Source organism: Zalophus californianus, mitochondrion, assembly GCF_009762305.2.
Source record: "Zalophus californianus mitochondrion, complete genome".
Taxonomy (NCBI): Eukaryota; Metazoa; Chordata; class Mammalia; order Carnivora; family Otariidae; genus Zalophus; species Zalophus californianus.
In genome coordinates, this window is record NC_008416.1 from 1 (window position 1) to 16,677 (window position 16,677).

General features: G+C 40.4%; 13 protein-coding genes and 24 non-coding genes across 37 annotated transcripts, besides 2 other annotated features; 28 read left to right on the top strand and 9 right to left on the bottom strand. All coding sequences in view use genetic code 2, as the record gives it.

Annotated features, from left to right (window-relative positions):
• tRNA-Phe lies at positions 1–72 on the top strand. Its single transcript has one exon. It is a non-coding gene; the product is annotated as a tRNA-Phe (tRNA).
• 12S rRNA lies at positions 73–1,034 on the top strand. The gene has a single exon. It is a non-coding gene; the product is annotated as a s-rRNA (ribosomal RNA).
• Positions 1,035–1,101, top strand: tRNA-Val. The gene has a single exon. It is a non-coding gene; the product is annotated as a tRNA-Val (tRNA).
• On the top strand, positions 1,102–2,680 carry 16S rRNA. The gene has a single exon. It is a non-coding gene; the product is annotated as a l-rRNA (ribosomal RNA).
• tRNA-Leu(UUR) lies at positions 2,681–2,756 on the top strand. The gene has a single exon. It is a non-coding gene; the product is annotated as a tRNA-Leu (tRNA).
• A 2-nt stretch (positions 2,757–2,758) lies between these two features.
• ND1 (NADH dehydrogenase subunit 1) lies at positions 2,759–3,715 on the top strand. The gene has a single exon. The coding sequence runs from the start codon at positions 2,759–2,761 to the stop codon at positions 3,713–3,715; it is 957 nt and encodes a 318-aa protein (YP_778695.1).
• Positions 3,715–3,784, top strand: tRNA-Ile. The gene has a single exon. It is a non-coding gene; the product is annotated as a tRNA-Ile (tRNA).
• On the bottom strand, positions 3,782–3,855 carry tRNA-Gln. Its single transcript has one exon. It is a non-coding gene; the product is annotated as a tRNA-Gln (tRNA).
• Position 3,856: 1 nt separating this feature from the next.
• Positions 3,857–3,925, top strand: tRNA-Met. The gene has a single exon. It is a non-coding gene; the product is annotated as a tRNA-Met (tRNA).
• Positions 3,926–4,969, top strand: ND2 (NADH dehydrogenase subunit 2). The gene has a single exon. The coding sequence runs from the start codon at positions 3,926–3,928 to the stop codon at positions 4,967–4,969; it is 1,044 nt and encodes a 347-aa protein (YP_778696.1).
• On the top strand, positions 4,968–5,035 carry tRNA-Trp. Its single transcript has one exon. It is a non-coding gene; the product is annotated as a tRNA-Trp (tRNA).
• A 10-nt stretch (positions 5,036–5,045) lies between these two features.
• Positions 5,046–5,114, bottom strand: tRNA-Ala. Its single transcript has one exon. It is a non-coding gene; the product is annotated as a tRNA-Ala (tRNA).
• A 1-nt stretch (position 5,115) lies between these two features.
• tRNA-Asn lies at positions 5,116–5,188 on the bottom strand. Its single transcript has one exon. It is a non-coding gene; the product is annotated as a tRNA-Asn (tRNA).
• Positions 5,189–5,224: an origin of replication (origin of L strand replication).
• Positions 5,221–5,288, bottom strand: tRNA-Cys. The gene has a single exon. It is a non-coding gene; the product is annotated as a tRNA-Cys (tRNA).
• tRNA-Tyr lies at positions 5,289–5,356 on the bottom strand. The gene has a single exon. It is a non-coding gene; the product is annotated as a tRNA-Tyr (tRNA).
• A 1-nt stretch (position 5,357) lies between these two features.
• On the top strand, positions 5,358–6,902 carry COX1 (cytochrome c oxidase subunit I). The gene has a single exon. It carries the CDS (start codon positions 5,358–5,360, stop codon positions 6,900–6,902), a length of 1,545 nt encoding a protein of 514 aa, YP_778697.1.
• tRNA-Ser(UCN) lies at positions 6,900–6,968 on the bottom strand. Its single transcript has one exon. It is a non-coding gene; the product is annotated as a tRNA-Ser (tRNA).
• Positions 6,969–6,974: 6 nt separating this feature from the next.
• On the top strand, positions 6,975–7,041 carry tRNA-Asp. Its single transcript has one exon. It is a non-coding gene; the product is annotated as a tRNA-Asp (tRNA).
• On the top strand, positions 7,042–7,723 carry COX2 (cytochrome c oxidase subunit II). The gene has a single exon. A coding segment is annotated over exon 1 (682 nt).
• A 3-nt stretch (positions 7,724–7,726) lies between these two features.
• On the top strand, positions 7,727–7,795 carry tRNA-Lys. Its single transcript has one exon. It is a non-coding gene; the product is annotated as a tRNA-Lys (tRNA).
• A 1-nt stretch (position 7,796) lies between these two features.
• ATP8 (ATP synthase F0 subunit 8) lies at positions 7,797–8,000 on the top strand. The gene has a single exon. It carries the CDS (start codon positions 7,797–7,799, stop codon positions 7,998–8,000), a length of 204 nt encoding a protein of 67 aa, YP_778699.1.
• Positions 7,958–8,638, top strand: ATP6 (ATP synthase F0 subunit 6). Its single transcript has one exon. It carries the CDS (start codon positions 7,958–7,960, stop codon positions 8,636–8,638), a length of 681 nt encoding a protein of 226 aa, YP_778700.1.
• COX3 (cytochrome c oxidase subunit III) lies at positions 8,638–9,421 on the top strand. Its single transcript has one exon. A coding segment is annotated over exon 1 (784 nt).
• On the top strand, positions 9,422–9,491 carry tRNA-Gly. Its single transcript has one exon. It is a non-coding gene; the product is annotated as a tRNA-Gly (tRNA).
• ND3 (NADH dehydrogenase subunit 3) lies at positions 9,492–9,837 on the top strand. The gene has a single exon. A coding segment is annotated over exon 1 (346 nt).
• A 1-nt stretch (position 9,838) lies between these two features.
• On the top strand, positions 9,839–9,907 carry tRNA-Arg. The gene has a single exon. It is a non-coding gene; the product is annotated as a tRNA-Arg (tRNA).
• Positions 9,908–10,204, top strand: ND4L (NADH dehydrogenase subunit 4L). The gene has a single exon. It carries the CDS (start codon positions 9,908–9,910, stop codon positions 10,202–10,204), a length of 297 nt encoding a protein of 98 aa, YP_778703.1.
• Positions 10,198–11,575, top strand: ND4 (NADH dehydrogenase subunit 4). Its single transcript has one exon. A coding segment is annotated over exon 1 (1,378 nt).
• tRNA-His lies at positions 11,576–11,669 on the top strand. The gene has a single exon. It is a non-coding gene; the product is annotated as a tRNA-His (tRNA).
• tRNA-Ser(AGY) lies at positions 11,645–11,703 on the top strand. Its single transcript has one exon. It is a non-coding gene; the product is annotated as a tRNA-Ser (tRNA).
• On the top strand, positions 11,704–11,773 carry tRNA-Leu(CUN). The gene has a single exon. It is a non-coding gene; the product is annotated as a tRNA-Leu (tRNA).
• ND5 (NADH dehydrogenase subunit 5) lies at positions 11,774–13,600 on the top strand. Its single transcript has one exon. The coding sequence runs from the start codon at positions 11,774–11,776 to the stop codon at positions 13,598–13,600; it is 1,827 nt and encodes a 608-aa protein (YP_778705.1).
• Positions 13,584–14,111, bottom strand: ND6 (NADH dehydrogenase subunit 6). Its single transcript has one exon. The coding sequence runs from the start codon at positions 14,109–14,111 to the stop codon at positions 13,584–13,586; it is 528 nt and encodes a 175-aa protein (YP_778706.1).
• tRNA-Glu lies at positions 14,112–14,180 on the bottom strand. Its single transcript has one exon. It is a non-coding gene; the product is annotated as a tRNA-Glu (tRNA).
• Positions 14,181–14,184: 4 nt separating this feature from the next.
• Positions 14,185–15,324, top strand: CYTB (cytochrome b). The gene has a single exon. It carries the CDS (start codon positions 14,185–14,187, stop codon positions 15,322–15,324), a length of 1,140 nt encoding a protein of 379 aa, YP_778707.1.
• On the top strand, positions 15,325–15,396 carry tRNA-Thr. The gene has a single exon. It is a non-coding gene; the product is annotated as a tRNA-Thr (tRNA).
• On the bottom strand, positions 15,396–15,461 carry tRNA-Pro. The gene has a single exon. It is a non-coding gene; the product is annotated as a tRNA-Pro (tRNA).
• Positions 15,462–16,677: a D loop.

A 16,677-nucleotide genomic window follows, 5' to 3' on the forward strand; every position in this document is an offset into this window, starting at 1 on the left:
GTTAATGTAGCTTAACTAAACTCAAAGCAAGGCACTGAAAATGCCTAGATGAGTCACGAGACTCCATAAACACAAAGGTTTGGTCCTAGCCCTTCCGTTAGTTTTTAATAAAATTATACATGCAAGCTTCCACGCCCCAGTGAGAATGCCCTTCAGATCCCTACAGCCGATCAAAAGGAGCGGGTATCAAGCACACTCAACGAGTAGCTCACAACGCCTTGCTCAACCACACCCCCACGGGACACAGCAGTAATAAAAATTAAGCCATGAACGAAAGTTCGACTAAGTTATATTAATCATAAGGGTTGGTAAATTTCGTGCCAGCCACCGCGGTCATACGATTAACCCAAACTAACGGGCTCACGGCGTAAAGCGTGTAAAAGATCTACCTACACTAAAGTTAAAATTTAACCAAGCCGTAAAAAGCTGCCGTTAATACAAAATATACTACGAAAGTGACTTTAATAATTCTGATTACACGATAGCTAAGACCCAAACTGGGATTAGATACCCCACTATGCTTAGCCCTAAACATAAATAATTCACTTAACAAAATTATCCGCCAGAGAACTACTAGCAATAGCTTAAAACTCAAAGGACTTGGCGGTGCTTCACATCCCCCTAGAGGAGCCTGTTCTATAATCGATAAACCCCGATAAACCTCACCACCTCTTGCTAATCCAGTCTATATACCGCCATCCTCAGCAAACCCTTAAAAGGAAAGAAAGTAAGCATAATCATCGCACGTAAAAAAGTTAGGTCAAGGTGTAACCCATGAGGTGGGAAGAAATGGGCTACATTTTCTAAACAAGAACACACCGTACGAAAGTTATTATGAAACTAATAACTAAAGGTGGATTTAGTAGTAAACTAAGAATAGAGAGCTTAATTGAACTGGGCCATGAAGCACGCACACACCGCCCGTCACCCTCCTCAAATAATAACCTCAAAGCACATACATAAATCAATATAAAACCATAAGAGGAGATAAGTCGTAACAAGGTAAGCATACTGGAAAGTGTGCTTGGATAAATCAAAGTGTAGCTTAAATAAAGCATCTGGCTTACACCCAGAAGATTTCACATCCAATGACCACTTTGAACTAAAGCTAGCCCAAACAACAAACAACTCAACTACCAAACCAAAATTAAACAAAACATTTAGTCACTCACTAAAGTATAGGAGATAGAAATTTTTTCAACTGGAGCCATAGAGACAGTACCGCAAGGGAAAGATGAAAGAAAATTTAAAGTAAAAAACAGCAAAGATTACTCCTTTTACCTTTTGCATAATGAGTTAGCTAGAACAACTTAACAAAGAGAACTTAAGCTAAGCCCCCCGAAACCAGACGAGCTACCTACGAACAATCCTTGGGATGAACTCATCTATGTTGCAAAATAGTGAGAAGATTTATAGGTAGAGGTGAAAAGCCAAACGAGCCTGGTGATAGCTGGTTGCCCAGAACAGAATTTTAGTTCAACTTTAAATTTACCTAAAAACCCAAAAAATTCAATTGTAAATTTAAAATATAATCTAAAAAGGTACAGCTTTTTAGACAAAGGATACAACCTTACTTAGAGAGTAAACATAGCCATAAACCATAGTAGGCCTAAAAGCAGCCACCAATTAAGAAAGCGTTAAAGCTCAACAACCAAATAATTATAATACCAAAAACCTCTAGACAACTCCTAATATGATACTGGGCTAATCTATTAAATCATAGAAGAAATAATGCTAATATGAGTAACAAGAATTATTTTCTCCTTGCATAAACTTATAACCGAAACGGATGCCCGCTGATAATTAACAACAAGATAAAAACAATCAACCAATAAACAACCTATTAATCCAATTGTTAAACCAACACAGGAATGCAACCAAGGAAAGATTAAAAGAAGTAAAAGGAACTCGGCAAACACAAACCCCGCCTGTTTACCAAAAACATCACCTCCAGCATTACCAGTATTGGAGGCACTGCCTGCCCAGTGACATAAGTTAAACGGCCGCGGTATTCTGACCGTGCAAAGGTAGCATAATCATTTGTTCTATAAATGAGGACTTGTATGAATGGCCACACGAGGGTTTTACTGTCTCTTACTTCTAATCAGTGAAATTGACCTTCCCGTGAAGAGGCGGGAATAACACAATAAGACGAGAAGACCCTATGGAGCTTCAATTAACTTACCCAATCAGAATTTATTCAAACCAACCAAAACGGGACAAAACAACTCTGCATATGGGTCAGTAATTTAGGTTGGGGTGACCTCGGAGAACAAGAAAACCTCCGAGTGATATAAATCTAGACATACTAGTCGAAATAAATTATCATCAATTGATCCAAAAACCTTTGATCAACGGAACAAGTTACCCTAGGGATAACAGCGCAATCCTGTTAGAGAGTCCATATCGACAACAGGGTTTACGACCTCGATGTTGGATCAGGACATCCTAATGGTGCAGCAGCTATTAAGGGTTCGTTTGTTCAACGATTAAAGTCCTACGTGATCTGAGTTCAGACCGGAGTAATCCAGGTCGGTTTCTATCTATTAGCTTAGCCTCTCCCAGTACGAAAGGACAAGAGAAGCGAGGCCTACTTAAACATAAGCGCCTTAAGACCTATAAATGATATAATCTCAATTTAGCCAGTCTAACTACATCATCAAGCCCAAGAACAGGGCTTGTTAGGGTGGCAGAGCCCGGTAATTGCATAAAACTTAAACCTTTATACCCCAGAGGTTCAACTCCTCTCCCTAACATTATGATCATAATCAATATCCTCTCACTAATTATCCCAATCCTACTAGCCGTAGCCTTCCTGACACTAGTAGAACGAAAAGTACTAGGCTACATGCAACTCCGAAAAGGTCCCAATATCGTAGGACCCTACGGTCTCCTACAACCAATTGCGGACGCTGTAAAATTATTCACCAAAGAACCCTTACGACCACTCACTTCCTCCACATCAATATTTATCATAGCCCCTATCCTAGCCTTGACCCTAGCTCTAACTATATGAATCCCACTACCTATGCCATATCCTCTCATCAACATGAACTTAGGAGTCCTATTCATACTAGCAATGTCAAGTCTGGCTGTTTACTCAATTCTATGATCTGGATGAGCATCAAACTCAAAGTATGCACTAATTGGAGCCCTGCGAGCCGTAGCCCAGACCATTTCATATGAAGTTACCCTAGCCATTATTCTCCTATCAGTACTTCTAATAAACGGATCCTTCACTCTATCCACACTAATCACTACCCAAGAACATCTATGACTAATCTTCCCAACATGGCCCCTAGCCATGATATGATTTATTTCCACCCTAGCAGAAACCAATCGTGCCCCATTCGACCTAACAGAAGGGGAATCAGAACTAGTTTCAGGATTCAACGTAGAATATTCAGCAGGCCCATTCGCTCTATTTTTCCTGGCAGAATATGCTAATATCATCATAATAAATATCCTCACAACTACCCTATTCCTCGGGGCATTCCACAGTCCATATATACCCGAGTTATATACTATCAATTTCACCCTAAAAACACTAACACTGACAATCCTATTCCTATGAATCCGGGCATCATACCCCCGATTCCGCTACGACCAATTAATGCACCTTCTATGAAAAAATTTCCTACCCCTCACACTAGCCCTATGCATATGACACATAACCCTACCCGTAATTACAGCTAGCATCCCCCCTCAAACGTAAGAAATATGTCTGACTAAAAGAGTTACTTTGATAGAGTAAATAATAGAGGTTCAAGCCCTCTTATTTCTAGGACAATGGGAATCGAACCCAACCCTAAGAAGTCAAAAATCTTCGTGCTACCCAAAATACACCACATCCTACAGTAAGGTCAGCTAAATAAGCTATCGGGCCCATACCCCGAAAATGTTGGTTAATCCCCTTCCCATACTAATAAAACCCCCTATCTTCATCATAATTATAACAACCGTCGTATCAGGAACCATAATTGTCCTAACAAGTTCTCATTGACTAATAATCTGAATCGGATTCGAAATAAATATACTGGCAATCATTCCAATCCTGATAAAAAACTTTAACCCCCGAGCTACAGAAGCATCCACAAAATACTTTCTAATCCAAGCCACCGCATCCATACTCCTAATACTGGGCATCATTATCAACCTAACAACTTCAGGACAATGAACAATTCTAAAACCCCCAAACCCAATAGCATCAAATCTCCTAACTATCGCTCTAGCAATAAAACTTGGAATATCTCCATTTCACTTCTGAGTGCCTGAAGTAACACAAGGAACCCCACTATCATCAGGCATGATTCTACTTACATGACAAAAAATCGCACCCCTATCCATCCTTTACCAAATTGAACCATCAATTAACCCCAACCTACTAACCACCATAGCAATTGCATCAGTACTAGTAGGAGGATGAGGAGGATTAAACCAAACCCAACTCCGAAAAATTCTAGCCTATTCATCAATTGCTCATATAGGATGAATTACCATTATCATAGTATATAATCCTACCCTAACACTCCTAAACCTAACAATTTACATCACCATAACACTCGGGACATTTATACTATTTATACACAGCTCATCTACAACAACACTATCACTATCCCACACATGAAACAAACTACCCCTCATGACATCCCTAATCCTAGTACTTATATTATCACTCGGAGGTCTCCCCCCACTATCAGGCTTCGTACCCAAATGACTAATTATTCAAGAACTAACAAAAAATGATATAATCATCCTACCAACATTCATAGCTATTACAGCACTACTAAACCTGTACTTCTACATACGACTATCCTACACCACAGCACTAACACTATTCCCCTCAACGAACAATATAAAAATAAAATGACAATTCGAAAACACAAAAAAGATAGCCTTATTACCCCCACTAATCATTATCTCAACAATATTACTCCCCATGACACCAATAATATCTATTCTAGACTAGGGATTTAGGCTAAACCAGACCAAGGGCCTTCAAAGCCCTAAGTAAGTTTCACTAACTTAATCCCTGCAAACCAACCTAAGGACTGCGAGAATGTACCTCACATCAGCTGAATGCAAATCAACTACTTTAATTAAGCTAAGCCCTTACTAGATAGGCGGGCCTCTATCCCGCGAAAATTTAGTTAACAGCTAAATACCCTAATCAACTGGCTTCAATCTACTTCTCCCGCCGTAAAGAAAAAGGAGGCGGGAGAAGTCCCGGCAGGGTTGAAGCTGCTTCTTTGAATTTGCAATTCAACGTGACGTTTCACCACAGGACTTGGCAAAAGAAGGACTTAAACCTTCATTATTAGATTTACAGTCTAATGCTATTATCAGCCACATTACCCATGTTCGTAAATCGATGATTATTCTCTACAAACCATAAAGATATTGGCACCCTCTATTTACTATTTGGTGCATGAGCTGGAATGGCTGGCACCGCTCTCAGCCTATTAATCCGCGCGGAATTAGGCCAACCAGGCACCCTACTAGGGGACGACCAAATCTACAATGTAATTGTCACCGCCCATGCATTCGTAATAATCTTTTTCATAGTAATGCCTATTATGATTGGAGGCTTTGGAAATTGATTAGTACCCCTAATAATTGGTGCTCCCGACATGGCATTTCCCCGAATAAACAACATAAGTTTCTGACTTCTACCCCCCTCCTTTCTACTACTACTAGCCTCTTCTCTAGTTGAAGCCGGCGCGGGTACCGGATGAACGGTTTATCCTCCCCTAGCAGGGAATCTAGCCCATGCGGGAGCTTCCGTAGACTTGACTATTTTCTCCCTTCACCTGGCAGGAGTATCATCTATTCTGGGAGCCATCAACTTTATTACTACCATTATCAACATGAAACCCCCCGCTATGTCCCAGTACCAAACTCCTTTATTCGTGTGATCCGTACTAATCACAGCAGTACTACTTCTGCTATCCCTACCAGTACTAGCAGCCGGTATCACTATACTACTTACGGACCGAAATCTAAATACAACCTTTTTCGATCCAGCCGGAGGGGGTGACCCTATCCTATATCAACATCTATTCTGATTCTTCGGACACCCAGAAGTATATATTCTTATCCTACCAGGGTTCGGAATAATCTCTCATATCGTCACATATTATTCAGGAAAAAAGGAACCCTTTGGCTATATAGGAATGGTCTGAGCAATAATATCCATTGGCTTCTTAGGCTTTATCGTATGAGCACATCATATATTCACCGTAGGAATAGATGTTGACACGCGAGCATATTTCACCTCAGCCACTATAATCATCGCCATCCCTACAGGAGTAAAAGTATTTAGCTGACTAGCTACCCTGCACGGCGGCAATATCAAATGATCTCCTGCCATACTATGAGCTTTAGGATTCATCTTCCTATTCACAGTAGGAGGTCTCACAGGCATTGTGCTAGCAAACTCATCATTAGATATTGTCCTCCACGACACATACTACGTAGTGGCCCACTTCCATTACGTATTATCAATAGGAGCAGTGTTTGCTATCATGGGCGGATTTGTCCATTGATTCCCCTTATTCTCAGGATTCATGCTCGACAGCACCTGAGCGAAAATCCACTTCACAATCATATTTGTTGGAGTCAACATGACATTCTTCCCACAACATTTTCTAGGGCTGTCCGGAATACCACGACGATATTCTGACTACCCAGACGCCTATACAACATGAAATACAATCTCTTCTATAGGTTCGTTCATCTCGCTTACGGCAGTAATACTAATGGTCTTCATAATCTGAGAGGCTTTTGCATCTAAACGAGAGGTAGAGACGGTCGAATTAACATCAACTAATATGGAATGACTTCATGGATGCCCTCCTCCCTACCACACATTCGAAGAACCTACTTACATTATATTAAAATAAGAAAGGAAGGAGTCGAACCCTCTAAAACTGGTTTCAAGCCAATGTCATAACCATTATGTCTTTCTCAATATAGAGGTATTAGTAAAAATTATACGACTTTGTCGAAGTCGAGTTATAGGTGAAAACCCTTTATACCTCTATGGCGTACCCCTTTCAAATAGGCCTTCAAGACGCAACCTCCCCTATTATAGAAGAACTAACACACTTCCACGACCACACACTAATAATCGTATTCCTAATTAGTTCACTAGTACTTTATATTATCTCAACCATACTTACTACGAAACTAACGCACACAAACACAATAGACGCCCAAGAAGTAGAGACAGTATGAACAATTTTACCAGCCATTATTTTAATTATAATTGCCCTACCCTCGCTTCGAATCCTTTATATTATAGACGAAATTAATAATCCTTCTCTAACTGTAAAAACTATAGGACACCAATGATATTGAACCTATGAGTATACTGATTATGAAGACCTAAGCTTTGACTCCTACATAATTCCTACACAAGAATTAAAACCTGGCGAACTACGACTATTAGAAGTGGATAATCGAGTCGTACTACCCATAGAAATAACAGTCCGTATACTAATTTCATCAGAAGATGTACTTCACTCATGAGCTGTACCATCCCTAGGACTGAAAACCGACGCTATCCCAGGACGATTAAACCAAACCACCTTAATGGCTATACGACCAGGACTATACTACGGTCAATGCTCAGAAATCTGTGGTTCCAACCATAGCTTTATACCTATCGTTATTGAATCTGTCCCATTATCTTGCTTCGAGAAATGGTCCGCCTCAATGCTTTAATCACTAAGAAGCTATACAGCATTAACCTTTTAAGTTAAAAATTGTGAGTACCCTAACCTCTCCTTAGTGAAATGCCACAACTAGACACATCAACATGGTTTACTACAATTGTATCCATAATCCTAACACTATTTATCGTATTTCAATTAAAAATTTCCAAACACCACTTCCCAATAAGCCCAGAATTGAAACCGTTATCAACATCAAAAACCAATATCCCCTGAGAAAAAAAATGAACGAAAATCTATTCACCTCTTTCACTTCCCCTACAATAATAGGCCTTCCTATCGTAACCCTAATCATCCTATTTCCAAGCATATTATTCCCTTCACCAGGCCGACTGATCAATAACCGCCTCACCTCAATTCAACAGTGACTGATCCAATTAACATCAAAGCAAATAATATTAATTCACAATCACAAAGGACAAACATGGACATTAATACTCATATCGCTCATCATATTCATTGGATCTACCAATCTACTAGGTCTACTACCACACTCATTTACTCCCACTACCCAACTATCTATAAATCTAGGAATGGCCATCCCCCTGTGAGCAGGAACAGTCGCCATAGGACTACGAACCAAAACTAAAGCATCCTTAGCCCACTTTCTACCCCAAGGAACACCCTTCCCCCTCATCCCAATATTAGTAATCATTGAATCTATTAGCTTGCTCATTCAACCTATAGCCTTAGCCGTACGACTAACAGCCAATATCACTGCAGGCCACCTATTAATTCACCTAATTGGTGGAGCCACCCTAGCCCTCATTAACATCAGCGCAATTACGGCCCTTATTACTTTCATTATCCTCACTCTACTTACAGTACTTGAGTTCGCTGTAGCCTTAATCCAAGCCTACGTCTTCACTTTACTAGTAAGCCTATACTTACATGATAACACCTAATGACACACCAAACCCATGCATACCATATAGTTAACCCTAGCCCTTGACCATTAACAGGGGCCCTATCAGCCCTCCTTATAACCTCAGGCCTAATCATGTGATTCCACTTTAATTCAACCCACCTCCTACTACTGGGCCTTATAACCAACACACTAACTATATATCAATGATGACGAGATATCGTCCGGGAAAGCACATTCCAAGGCCATCACACCCCAACCGTCCAAAAGGGCCTACGATATGGCATAATCCTTTTCATCGTATCCGAAGTATTCTTTTTCGCAGGATTTTTCTGAGCTTTCTATCATTCCAGCCTAGCACCTACCCCCGAACTAGGAGGATGCTGGCCCCCCACAGGAATTACACCTTTAAACCCACTAGAAGTCCCTCTACTAAACACCTCAGTACTATTGGCATCAGGCGTATCAATCACCTGAGCCCACCACAGCTTAATAGAAGGAAATCGTAAACACATACTTCAAGCCCTATCAATCACTATCCTCCTAGGCCTATACTTCACACTTCTACAAGCCTCAGAGTACTACGAAACCTCTTTTACAATCTCCGACGGAATTTACGGCTCCACTTTCTTTATGGCTACAGGATTCCACGGACTACACGTGATTATCGGCTCGACCTTCCTAACCGTATGCTTCCTACGACAATTAAAATTCCATTTCACATCCAACCATCACTTCGGATTTGAAGCTGCTGCCTGGTATTGACATTTCGTAGACGTCGTATGACTATTCCTATATGTATCTATCTATTGATGAGGATCATGTTTCCTTAGTATTAACTAGTACAGTTGACTTCCAATCAACCAGTTCTGGCCACAATCCAGAAGGAAATAATAAACATAATTCTAGCCCTACTTACCAACACAATCCTAGCCTCCTTACTTGTACTAATCGCATTCTGACTCCCCCAACTAAACATCTACTCGGAAAAGACTAGCCCTTACGAATGCGGATTTGACCCCATAGGATCAGCGCGTTTGCCCTTCTCCATAAAATTTTTTCTAGTAGCTATTACATTTCTACTATTTGACCTAGAAATCGCACTACTACTACCCCTCCCATGAGCATCTCACGCAAACAACCTAACAAATACCCTCACTATAGCACTCATATTAATCTCTCTACTAGCCGCAAGTCTAGCTTACGAATGAACCGAAAAAGGACTAGAATGAACAGAATATGATAATTAGTTTAAAATAAAACAAATGATTTCGACTCATTAGACTACGACTTACCCCGTAATTATCAAATGTCCATAATATACTTCAACATCTTCATAGCCTTCACCGTATCTCTCGTAGGACTACTCATGTATCGATCCCACCTCATATCCTCCCTACTTTGCCTAGAAGGCATAATACTATCATTATTCGTAATAATATCAGTGACAATCCTAAACAACCATTTTACACTAGCTAGCATAGCCCCCATTATCCTACTTGTATTCGCAGCTTGCGAGGCGGCCCTTGGACTATCCCTCCTAGTAATAGTATCTAACACATATGGAACTGACTACGTACAAAACCTAAACCTCTTACAATGCTAAAAATCATTATCCCCACCATCATACTAATACCCATAACATGAATATCAAAACCCCATATAATCTGAATTAATACAACAACCTATAGCCTACTAATTAGTCTTACCAGCCTACCACTCCTAAGCCAACCTAACGACAACAGCCTAAACTCATCATTACTATTCTTCACGGACTCCCTATCAGCCCCCCTCCTAACACTTACTACATGACTCTTACCCCTGATACTCATAGCTAGCCAATTCCACCTATCAAAAGAGCCACTAGCCCGAAAAAAACTTTATATTACAATATTAATCCTTCTACAATTATTTCTAATTATAACATTCACCGCTACAGAGCTAATCATATTCTACATCTTATTCGAAGCAACTCTAGTGCCCACACTAATTATTATTACCCGATGAGGTAACCAAACAGAACGCCTGAACGCAGGACTATACTTCCTATTCTATACCCTGGTAGGATCACTACCCCTACTAGTAGCATTACTATACATACAAAACAATATAGGCACACTAAATTTCTTAATAGCCCAATACTGAACCCAAGCCCTACCAAACTCCTGATCCAATATTCTCTTATGACTAGCGTGCATGATAGCATTTATAGTAAAAATACCCCTCTATGGGCTCCACCTATGACTTCCCAAAGCACATGTAGAAGCCCCCATTGCTGGATCCATAGTACTTGCCGCCGTGCTTCTAAAACTAGGAGGCTACGGCATAATACGAATTACCATCTTGCTCAATCCTCTAACAAGCTTCATGGCATACCCCTTTATAATATTATCAATATGAGGTATAATCATGACAAGCTCCATCTGCTTACGCCAAACTGACCTGAAATCATTAATCGCATACTCCTCCGTAAGCCACATGGCCCTAGTAATTGTAGCCATCCTCGTCCAGACACCATTAAGCTATATAGGCGCAACCGCCCTAATAATCGCCCACGGCCTTACATCATCTATACTATTCTGCTTAGCCAACTCCAATTATGAACGCACCCACAGTCGAATTATAATCCTCGCACGTGGCCTACAAACCCTACTACCACTAATAGCGGCATGATGACTATTAGCAAGCCTAACCAATCTAGCACTACCCCCTACCATTAATCTAATCGGAGAATTACTCGTGGTAATAGCCTCATTCTCATGATCTAACGCTACTATTATTCTTATAGGAGTAAACATCACCATTACTGCCCTATACTCCCTATATATACTTATTACAACACAACGCGGAAAACATACTCATCACATCAAAAACATTAAACCCTCGTTTACACGAGAGAACACCCTAATAATACTACATCTTATACCACTACTACTACTATCACTAAATCCTAAATTAATTCTAGGGCCCCTTTACTGTAAATATAGTTTAAGAAAAACATTAGATTGTGAATCTAATAATATGAGCTCAAACCTCCTTATTTACCGAAAAAGAATGCAAGAACTGCTAACTCATGCTACCGTGCATGAAAACACGGCTTTTTCAACTTTTAAAGGATAGAAGTAATCCATTGGCCTTAGGAGCCAAAGAATTGGTGCAACTCCAAATAAAAGTAATCAATTTATTCGCCTCATTCATTATTATAACACTATCCATACTCACCATACCAATTATCCTAACCAGCACTCCAATCTACGAAAGCAAACTCTACCCACAGTACGTGAAAACTACCATCTTCTACGCCTTTATAACCAGTATAATCCCCACAACAATATTCATTTCCTCAGGACAGGAAATAGTCATCTCAAACTGACACTGAATGACGATTCAAACTATAAAATTATCACTAAGCTTCAAACTAGATTATTTCTCGATAATTTTCGTGCCCGTAGCCCTATTCGTCACATGATCCATCATAGAATTCTCAATGTGATACATAACTTCAGACCCTCACATCAACCGGTTCTTCAAGTATCTACTAATATTCCTTATTACAATAATAATTTTAGTTACCGCGAATAATCTATTTCAATTATTCATCGGCTGGGAAGGAGTAGGCATTATGTCTTTCCTACTCATCGGATGATGATACGGACGGTCAGATGCAAACACAGCCGCTCTTCAAGCAATCCTCTACAATCGCATCGGAGACGTAGGCTTTATCATAGCCATAGCATGATTCTTAATTAATCTAAATACGTGAGACCTCCAACAAATCTTTATAATTCACCATGATAACCTAAATATACCACTCGCAGGTCTCCTGCTAGCGGCAACTGGCAAATCAGCCCAATTTGGTCTACATCCATGACTACCCTCGGCCATAGAAGGACCCACACCAGTATCAGCCCTATTACACTCGAGCACTATAGTTGTAGCTGGAGTTTTCCTCCTAATCCGATTCCACCCTCTAATAGAAAATAATATGATAATACAAACAATCACCCTATGCCTAGGAGCCATTACCACCCTATTCACAGCGGTATGCGCTCTCACCCAAAATGACATCAAAAAAATCATCGCATTCTCAACTTCAAGCCAACTAGGATTGATAATCGTCACAATCGGAATTGGTCAGCCATATCTAGCATTCCTACACATCTGCACTCACGCATTCTTTAAAGCAATACTATTTATATGCTCCGGATCCATCATCCACAACCTAAACGACGAACAAGATATTCGAAAGATAGGAGGCCTATTCAAACCAATACCATTCACCACTACCTCACTAATTATTGGCAGTCTAGCACTCACAGGCATGCCATTTCTTACAGGATTTTACTCAAAAGACTTAATCATCGAAACCGCCAACACATCGAACACCAACGCCTGAGCCCTGCTACTAACCCTAATAGCCACATCCATAACAGCTGCCTACAGCACCCGAATAATATTCTCCACACTTCTGGGACAACCCCGATTCAATGCTACAATTTCAGTAAATGAGAGCAATCCATTACTAATCAACCCTATTAAACGTCTACTACTCGGAAGCATCTTCGCAGGATACCTAATAACTCTCAACATTCCACCCACAACGATCCCACAACTAACTATACCACACCACCTAAAACTTACAGCTCTCACCGTAACACTACTAGGTTTCGTACTGGCCCTAGAACTCAGTACAACCTCACTAAACCTTAAATTCAAACACGCATCAGACCTGTCAAAATTCTCAAACCTCCTAGGATATTTCCCCACCATTATTCACCGTTTGGTACCAACAATAAACCTAGCAGCAAGCCAAAAATTAGCCTCCACATTAATAGACATAATCTGACTAGAATACTTACTGCCAAAGTCTATTTCCCATCTAAACATGAAATCATCAATCACTATCTCTAACCAAAAAGGCCTGATCAAACTGTATTTCCTGTCCTTCATAATTACCCTGACCCTAGCCCTAATCCTAACAACAGCTAATTTCCACGAGTAATCTCCATAATAACTAGCACTCCAACAAGAAGAGACCAACCAGTCACAACAACTAACCAAGTACCATAACTGTATAAAGCCGCAATACCCATGGCCTCTTCACTAAAAAATCCCGAGTCTCCCGTGTCATAAACTACTCAATCACCCATACCATTAAACCCAAACACAACATCAGCCTCATCATCTTTTAAAATATAACAAGCCAATAGTAACTCAGATAGAAGGCCCGCAATAAACGCACCCAGCACAGCCTTATTAGACACCCAGACCTCAGGATATTGCTCAGTGGCTATGGCAGTTGTATAACCAAAAACAACGAGTATACCACCCAAATAAATTAAAAATACTATTAAACCCAAAAAGGACCCACCAAAACTCAACACAATACCACAACCAACCGCTCCACTAACAATCAAAACTAACCCTCCATAGATAGGAGAAGGCTTAGAAGAGAACCCCACAAAACCTACTACAAAGACAATACTTAAAATAAACACAAAATATGTCATCATTATTCTCACATGGAATTTAACCAAGACCAATGACATGAAAAATCATCGTTGTAATTCAACTATGAGAACACTAATGACCAACATTCGAAAAGTACATCCACTGGCCAAAATTATCAACAGTTCACTTATCGACCTGCCCACACCATCTAACATCTCAGCATGATGAAACTTTGGATCCCTCCTCGCAGCATGCTTAGCCTTACAAATCCTAACAGGCCTTTTCCTAGCTATACACTATACCTCAGACACCACCACAGCCTTTTCATCAGTCACCCACATTTGCCGAGACGTCAACTACGGCTGAATCATCCGATACATGCACGCAAATGGAGCCTCCATATTCTTTATCTGCCTCTACATGCACGTAGGACGAGGACTGTACTACGGATCCTATACACTAACAGAAACATGAAACATTGGCATCATCCTCCTATTTACAATCATAGCTACAGCATTTATAGGCTATGTACTTCCATGAGGACAAATATCATTTTGAGGAGCAACCGTCATTACCAACCTCCTATCAGCAGTCCCTTACATCGGAACCAACCTAGTAGAATGAATTTGAGGGGGATTTTCAGTCGACAAAGCAACCCTAACACGATTCTTTGCCTTCCACTTTATTCTCCCCTTCATAGCATCAGCACTAGTAATAGTACACCTATTATTCCTACACGAAACTGGGTCCAACAACCCATCAGGAATCTCCTCTGACTCAGACAAAATTCCATTCCACCCATATTACACAATTAAAGATATCCTAGGAACCCTCCTACTAATCTTAACCCTAATACTACTAGTAATATTTTCACCGGACCTGCTGGGAGACCCAGACAACTATATTCCAGCCAACCCCCTCAGCACTCCACCACATATTAAACCTGAGTGATATTTCCTATTCGCCTATGCTATTTTACGATCCATCCCCAACAAATTAGGGGGAGTTCTAGCCCTACTCCTATCAATCTTAATTCTAGCTATCATTCCACTACTTCATACATCAAAACAACGAGGAATAATATTCCGACCCATCAGCCAATGCCTCTTCTGACTCCTAGTAGCAGACCTACTCACATTGACATGAATCGGAGGACAACCAGTCGAACACCCCTTCATCACCATCGGCCAACTAGCCTCAATCCTATACTTCACTATCCTCCTAGTTTTTATACCCATCGCCGGCATTATCGAAAATAACATCCTAAAATGAAGAGTCTTTGTAGTATAATAATTACTTTGGTCTTGTAAACCAAAAATGGAGAACACCATGACCCTCCCTAAGACTCAAGGAAGAAGCAACAGCCCCACCATCAACACCCAAAGCTGACATTCTAATTAAACTATTCCCTGACATGATTAAACTCCCCACATTCATATATACCACTACCCCTACTGTGCCACCATAGTATCTTTTTTTCCCCTATGTACATCGTGCATTGATGGTTTGCCCCATGCATATAAGCATGTACATATCATGATTGATTTTACATGATGACATAACTTCAAATAATTTGACTCAAATACTATAACTTCTTGATACAAATGTAATTCACTTAGTCCACGAAGCTTGATCACCAGGCCTCGAGAAACCAGCAACCCTTGTGAAAAGTGTACCTCTTCTCGCTCCGGGCCCATCTCAACGTGGGGGTAGCTAGACTGAATCTATACCTGGCATCTGGTTCTTACTTCAGGGCCATAAAGCTCACGAATTCAATCCTACTAACCTCTCAAATGGGACATCTCGATGGACTTATGACAAATCAGCCCATGATCACACATAACTGTGATGTCATACATTTGGTATTTTTTAATTTTTAGGGGGGGGGGACTGGTATCACTCAGCTATGACCGTAAAGGTCTTGACACAGTCAGATAACTTGTAGCTGGGCTTAATTATTATCATTTACCAGCATCATACAACCATGAGGTGCATTTTAGTCAATGGTCACAGGACATACACGTATACGCACACACGTATACACGTATACACGTATACGCACACACGTATACACGTATACACGTATACGCACACACGTATACACGTATACACGTATACGCACACACGTATACACGTATACACGTATACGCACACACGTATACACGTATACACGTATACACGTATACACGTATACACGTATACACGTATACACGTATACACGTATACACGTATACACGTATACACGTATACACGTATACACGTATACACGTATACACGTATACACGTATACACGTATACACGTATACACGTAGACATATTCATGTTAGTTTAAATGACAGACATTAAGTTAACTAAGACAAACCCCCCTTACCCCCCGTAACTTCAAAAAGTATACAGATATCCACTTTTGTCCTGCCAAACCCCAAAAACAGAACTAGATAAATGCAACAAAGATGAAGCCAGGATCTGCAACCAAATTTAACTTAACCAACCCAGTCAACAGGTCACAAAACACAAACATAATACTTAAATCTTAAGTCTATCTATAGATATACATTTCCCGCCTCTAACTCCCCCCTATTAACCTTCCACTTTTATTCCCACCAACCACCCCCATAAAATCAACCA